Raw genomic sequence first — 7,400 nt, forward strand, 5'->3', positions numbered from 1 at the left:
ACAAATCAGCCACCCTCACCATTCCTGTGTTTTAAAAATAAATTTGTTATTTAGGCCTGCACAAGATGGTACTTAAGCCAATATAATTGTTTATAACATTAGCAAATCTGATATCTGAATGCAGAGCCTACTCAATGGTCAGTGTTGCAGGTGCTTCAGAATTATGTTCTGAGACATAATTGCATGTGATCTGGAAGTCCAGTGGGGATTCCATCTGTTCAAAATGTGTACACTATGTGTATATATGTCTGCACACATGCCTTTTCCCTCTGTCCCCCCTCCTACATTTTGAAACCCACTCTCTCAAACGAGTATAAGGGAGGTCAAAGGTGGCTTTGTGACTGATACAACTGCTGGCCAATCAGTGCTGTATAAATCCAGCTTCCACTCATACAGATGTTGCACATGTCCAGTTCTGGAAATTAATAATATTTAGCATTTGTGTAGCACTTTTAAGTGTTCAAACAGCTTCTGCTGTAGTATCTTGTTTCCATCCTTAGCCATGTAAGTTGTGTTATGATATAGTGATTTGCCTTAGGCCACCTAGTAAAGTTGTGGTAGAGGTGAGGTTCAAACCAGGGACCTCCGAGATTCCTGAGCTGTAGCTCAGCCTCTTAGCCACTGTGCTACAGCTGCTCTAGAAGACTATACGTGTTGATAATGTACACATGTAGCGCCCTGAGATTTTCCTGGCCCAATGAACTGCAATCTGGCACAAAAATTTTGTGCATATAAACACTGAAGTAAGCTAGGCAGAACACCAAGAAAGTCAACTGCTTGCACAACCACAGCTGAATTTATCCAGATGTTGCAGTTGTAGTACTTTCTGCAGCTGGTACCAGCTGGCTCACACAAGTTTTTCCATGTGGTTTGGTGCCCATGTGGATATTTGCATGAGAAATATCAGCAGGGCTCACATACATGAGCCAGCCCTTAATCTCAGTCTATGTAGTTCTATCACTGAGAACCACAGATAGTTGCCTGAAAGCCACTGCTAATCATCTTGAGACAAGATTTGTTTTTAATGTAAAAACCCTGGAAGCAATGCCGAATTCTCAATTCTCTTGAATTCACAGAATTCAATGTGGGGAATAGGAACTGAGGACACGAAAGGCCTTAGACAAAGAAGAAGGAGGATAGAGCCATGTAACCTGCAGCATCTTGTGGTCTAGCTCCTGTTCATTCATTCCAGGCCCTCCTTGTGCAGGAATCGTGTTGGAGAAAAATTGAAAGAGCAGCGGTAGATCTCGCTTTCTCTTCTCTTTCATGTCATCCAGCTTTTTCTTTCATATTTCAGTTTATGTTAAGACAGTTAGAATGAATCCCTTTGAAGCATTTTCAAACTTTATATCCCTCCCAGTGCCTCTATGCTGATGTTGTGCTCTATTAACTCTTTGGTTTCCTTTAGCTGGTCTGTTTGCTCTTATTAATCTGAACTGCACTCACATTTCACTATTGTGAGCCAGCCAGTGTCCAGGAAAACGGCGATCCTCTGCTTGATTTCTTGGGCAATGTACAAATGATATTTTCTCCTAAAGACTATTTTTGTTTCATATCTGTAGTTTTTAATAATGTTTTTCCATTATGTATAACAATGTCAACAGATAGAAATGGAAACAAATGATAACTTTAAGTAGAACAAAAACTTGGTTTTGGGAAAACTATGATGATATCCCTTTTGAGTTGCACAAAACGTTTGGAAGGAAATGTATTAGACCTGTGTAGAATTACTGAAAATCTAGCTTGGAAGATAAAAAGAGCTAATAAGTTGATAGGAGGGGATAAGCTTTTGTGAGCCAACTGGGAAAGGCATCAGGTATTAGATCACAGCATTTGCTGTTTGGGGGCAATATGATGTACTAAAAACACTCTTAACAAACATTTCTATTTAGTTTGTGCAAGGTATTCTTTAGAGTATATCACGTGCTCTTGAGATGCCGTTTCTAGCAGTCTCACGTCTCAGTCAGCAATATTGGCCTGAAGGTTAGAATTTCCAAGCAGTATGTTGAATTCAGGCTACATGTGCCTTAGCTGAGGGACCCTTGGTCTGGGATGTGATCAAACAGACACAAGAGAGTTCATAGGCTGTGCTTTGTGTGAGCTTATTCTCTGACATCTTTCCAAAACCCACAAATTACTTTTCAGCTCCAAAATATGCGTGTGAGGGCCAAACTAGACATGATGTCAGAAATATATGAATTCTAAGAAATTGACCCATTTTAAGTGTTTCAGACATTTTCAAACTTTTATGCCAGCTTTCCTCCAATGAACTTAGGGTTGGGTACATGGTTCGTTCCCTCTTTTTTGTTCTCACAACAACCCTGTGAGATAGGTGAGGCTGAGAGATGGTGACTAGCCCAAAGTCACCTGGGAAGCTTCATGGCTGAGCAGGGATTTGACTCTGAATCTTTCAGGTCCAAGTCCAACACCAATCTACTACACTACCTTGGCTCTCAACTTGGCACATCCATTGGGCATTGGCAAAGATGTTGAGAGCTATTTAAGCTGATTGTAGAGCCATTGTGATTATTAACATTCAACCTATGGTGGTGGTGTTTGTGAGTTTCTGAAGGATAAAAGAAGTTCTGAATTCAGTAATTGCAGGTATGTGAGAATGCTTTTATCAATCCAATATTGTCACAGAAGATGACAACCTTCAATTTGTAGCGCCAGGTTAGCCAAACTGGTGCTTTTCAATACTTATAAACATCAAATTTAAACTGAGTGAGTGTTCTCCATTTAGTGCTTGCTGCTACAAAGGCCAAAGGCCCTGGTTTCCCCAGGCCTCCCTATACTCTATAAGGCATTAAAAACATCACGTCCAGATTTGACAATCGGAACTCGGAACACAAAACGGAAGTGAGCTCCAATGAGTGATCAGAACTCAGTGCTTCAGCAGAGAGGGCTGCGAGTCTCCAGGAGGCTTCACAACGTGCCACCCCCATATGTTTACATGCCCCTTGGTCCTCACAGCGCTGCAATTACTGCAGCGCCAACAGGGACCCATTCCTGGGCCATTCTCCGTAAGGGGGAATGGCCCATTTCCAGTTCCCCTGGTGGGTCATAACCCACCAGCTTGGAAACCACTGATCTAAACCATCTGATAACATTTAGGGATCCACATACCCACATACTTTTAACCCTCTGAAAGGACCAATTAGTTATTTCCTTAAGCACTGATATCATATCTCTAGTTGATGATGTATCCAGAAAGGGCTCTGAATTCTGTAACCATCTTGAATAAAGGATCTGTAGATACATTGGATTTTGTTAGCGAGTGAGGTAAGGAATTGGCATAAAACAGAATGTGATATTCCTGCTCTTTTCACTCCTTGTATCACTCTGTGCAGAGAGGAATCTGTTTTCAGAAACCTGAAGGTAGGGGCAATCAAAATGGTATTTTCAAAACAACACCGCCATAACACAAAATTGGGTTCATTAAATGACAAAACACGATATCCTGCTCAGTTAACGAAATAACACTGCCATGTACCTACTAAAGTGGCTGCGGAATGTCTGTGGATTGTCCTGAGTGCTTCTGACTGTGTTTCTAAGTCCTGAACTCCCTCAGAGCTCTGTTGCTTTCACAGGCTGTAGAGTCTTCTGAGCATGCTCGGAAGCTGCCAAGGAAAATGCGTGGAGCCTTATGGACAGTGAAACTGAGCCACAATGCGCATTTACATTTGAGTAGGCAACCATGCCTTGGTCCATTTGAAAGGGCAGGCCATTGCCCTTTCAAATGGACCAAGGCACAGTTGCCTACTCTAAAGTAAATGCACATTGTGGATTAGTTACACTGCCACCAGAATGGTCCCAATCCAATGAATGCAGTCTCCAAAAACACTTGAAAAGAAAGTCCCCCCCTCCAAGCTAATAAGTGTATGAAACCCAATGGAGTGAGAGAGAGAGAGAGAGTGTTTTTTTATTCCTGTGGCTATGCTGACAGCCACAGGTATAAAAACATATGTACCACCTTTATGACAGTGATTACACTTGATAATAATGCTTTAAAATTGATTAAAATATTAATTTGAAATGAAAACACATAACACCCTATAACACCACTTTCAGCTCTTTTTTTTAAGGATAACATTGCCATCCATGAAAAGATTAAAATCATTTTAGATTGCCTCTAACTAAAAGTGATATGACAGCCCATCTTTGCCAGCAAATAGCGCATTCATTTTTTTCTTCAAGCACTTGGAACACTTGTTTGACCAATCGATGCTGTTCCATGGACGACAATAGCTTTTGCAGAGACTTACGACTGTTTGCTACTCATAATCTATATATAGGCCTAAAGAAAATCAGTGCTTAATTTCTAAAGTGAAAAGTGCCGAAGGGCCTGTCTGAAAAATTGCAGACAGAAGCTGCTTCTGACTGGGTCACTTTAAGCTGAGGCTATAATCATTTCCTTCTGCATTTTTTTTCCTTTTTCCATCTCTTTGTAGGTTACCTTTCGAACAAGAATCTATCACTGTAACATTAACAGCCAAGGGGTGATCTGCCTGGACATTTTAAAAGACAACTGGAGTCCAGCATTAACCATTTCTAAAGTTCTTCTCTCCATCTGCTCACTTCTCACAGACTGCAACCCTGGTAAGGCTCCCAAAATGGAAAAGACAGCACCTATAACTTACAGGGCATTTGTAACTTACAGGACATTTGGCTAAGCCACTTTAGTGTTTCCTAGTGCATACAGCTTGCAACACTGATTGTCTAAGATCAGTGTGATCGTCCCAGACTTTCATGGTTTACTTCTGGTGGCAAAACACAAGAGTGTCTCATGGATCAAAAGTCCTTTCCTGTTCCCTGAACATACTCCAGAACTCAGTTGGGAGTTTGGGTAGCTGCTGGGTGACTATGGGCTTGAGCCAGGGGCACAGACAGCTGTAGACCCAGGAAAGGTCACACTTTTCTAGCATCTCATGTAAGCTCAGAATCTCAAGATTCTATATGGATGTGCCAGATCCCTTGCTGCTGTTCTTGCTCAGCAGCTTATTCCTTCTTATAACTTTTCTCTCTTTAACTGTTATGACCCCTATCACTGCATTTCCCCCTTCCCCCATCCTGCAAGCTACTGACCGGTCTACCCCGCTTCCAAAGCCTAGCTTACAACCCTTAGGACAGTGGTTCTCGGATGTTTAGCACGGGACCCACTTTTTTAGAATGAGAATCTGTCAGGACCATCCGGAAGTGATCTCATAACCGGAAGTGACATCATCAAGCAGGAAAATTTTGAACAATCCTAGTCTGCGGTCCTGCCCACACTTACCCAGGAGTAAGTTCCATTTACTATCATTGTTGAAAGCATATACATAGTTGCCTGTTAAAAGTACAGAGCTGTAACATTTCCCAAGATGTAGTCACACACCATGGTAGCATCAAGTCTAATATATTAAAATAAAATATTGAAATGAATGGGGACCCACCTGAAATTGGCTCACGACCCACTTAGTGGGTCCTGACCCACAGTTTGAGAAACTCTGCCTTAGGACATCTGACCATGGGGCCCTGTAGATTGCAATGCCACTGCTGTCAAGGCGAGCTTTTTCAAAAGCCATGCCACAAGGGAAGCCAAAAAAAAAGCAAACGGAAAATTGAAATTTAAATAAAGTAGAATTTCTGTCTGTTAGAACTCAATGCACTGAATCCACATCAGTTCCAGGTAGAAAGAACCTTGGTCACTGATAAAGTTTAGGTTTGCTATAAGTGTGGTGCTGGTGTTTTTTCAGTTAAATAAGTATAGTTAAATAAAGAGTCTTGTTTGAATCAGATTGTTTAGTGAAAGTTTTAGCTTGTAATCCTAACCACACTGAGAGTAAGCCCCATTGAACAAAATAGGACTTACTTCTGAGTAGACCTGGTTAGGCTTGTGCCCTTAATGTTTGCTCACTCTGGTGAGTAATGGCAGAGTTTTCATTGACGGTTTTGGTGGCAAAGGTTTGCAACTTTGAGTCGAACCTGTGAGAACTCCATTTGAACTGTTGTCGGTTCTGGTACAACACTTGGCATTAATGGGAGTTTCATCAGTCTCTGAAACTCGTAACTCAGCAGTAGTTTGCCAAATTGGTACTTTAGAGACCTTTGGCTTGCATTTTAAGACCGTTTCTCCTGCCCTGGAAGTTGGTTGCAATTCACTGGAATGTGTTTTGTTTCTTTGCAGCTGACCCCCTGGTTGGAAGTATTGCTACTCAATATATGACTAACAGAGCAGAGCATGACAGACTGGCCAGACAGTGGACCAAGAGATACGCTACATAAACTGGATTTTGTTGAAACCCTTGCATTAAAATCGTCTGTGATGGAAAGAGCTGCTTATGATTTCGAAGGGGTGGGACAGGGAAGGGGAGAAACTGATAAAGAGTAGGGTATTTCTATAACAGATTTTATTCAGTCTTTTATTTCCTAAGATTTTGTTGTTGTAACTTAAGGTATCTTGCTACAGTAGACAGCTAGAATTGGGAATAGCATATTTTAAGACTGTCATTAGATCAGCAATAGTAGCTCTGATATAGCACCAAGAAGAATGTAAACTACTTTGACAATTGGAGGGGGTGGGGGGCAGGATAGGATGTTGGGTTACTTGTGATAGGTAAAAAAAGATTAAAACAGCTTAATTTTTGTACAGGTACATATATTTGGCATTTATGTAAAAGTTCTTTCAAGAAGACTTGCTATGTGATTTTTTTTTAGTTTGATTTTATTTTGTAAAAAGATGTTGGGAATATTTTTCCCCCATGGAAGTTGGGAGAGTTTGGTATTTAACAGATCCTTTTAAAAAAGATTGCCATCTCATTGCTACAGAGCATGGGGGTGCGGCTATGTGTTGCCTCACCTAGGATTAGGGGAAGTAGTTCATGTATTAACTTTTCTATGCCAAGTTAACCTTTGTGGAAAAAAAGGTTTTAATTGGGACTTAGGGCAACCTGTAGTGAAATACCTTAAGCTGTTTAACTGTAAGGCGTGGAATAGGAGTCACTCAGTGGATTGGTTGTATGTTGTGGGCTACCTAAGTCTGCATTTGTTACTGTGCTAATAAAAATATGTACAAAAAAACCCTCCTGTTTGTCTTGATTGATAGCTCTCCGTATACAGAATGTTCCTGACTTACGAACATCCAGCTTATAAACTGGCTTGATTGGGGCTTTGAAGCAGACATGGTTGTAAAGACCTTGGCAAAACAAGCAACTGAAAGAGCTTGGAGACAACCCGAGCAGCTCGATAACTTTGAAAATAGCAACGCCTTGCTATGACAACAGGGAAAAACAGCATTTCAGTAACTGGATAACATTGAAAACTTGGGGATTCTTGGTGGGCAGAAGGAAAGGTGAGGATGAAAGGACCACTCAACATGGCCAAGGCTGATTGGGCATAGGGAGAGCTGAGATACTGTGAGG

At 41.2% G+C, this 7,400-nt stretch overlaps 1 protein-coding gene across 1 annotated transcript in view; it reads left to right on the forward strand.

Annotated features, from left to right (window-relative positions):
• Positions 1 to 7,059, forward strand: part of LOC136651377 (ubiquitin-conjugating enzyme E2 E1) — a 65,829-nt gene extending 58,770 nt beyond the window's left edge. Inside the window, exons 5-6 of the mRNA XM_066627702.1 lie at positions 4,452 to 4,599; positions 6,167 to 7,059. Coding sequence (XP_066483799.1) covers positions 4,452 to 4,599; positions 6,167 to 6,264 — 246 coding nt within the window. The 3' untranslated portion in view covers positions 6,265 to 7,059. The remainder of the gene's footprint in view (positions 1 to 4,451; positions 4,600 to 6,166) is intronic.
• The last annotated feature ends 341 nt before the right edge of the window (positions 7,060 to 7,400 follow it).

Source organism: Tiliqua scincoides, chromosome 5, assembly GCF_035046505.1.
Source record: "Tiliqua scincoides isolate rTilSci1 chromosome 5, rTilSci1.hap2, whole genome shotgun sequence".
Lineage (NCBI taxonomy): Eukaryota > Metazoa > Chordata > Lepidosauria > Squamata > Scincidae > Tiliqua > Tiliqua scincoides.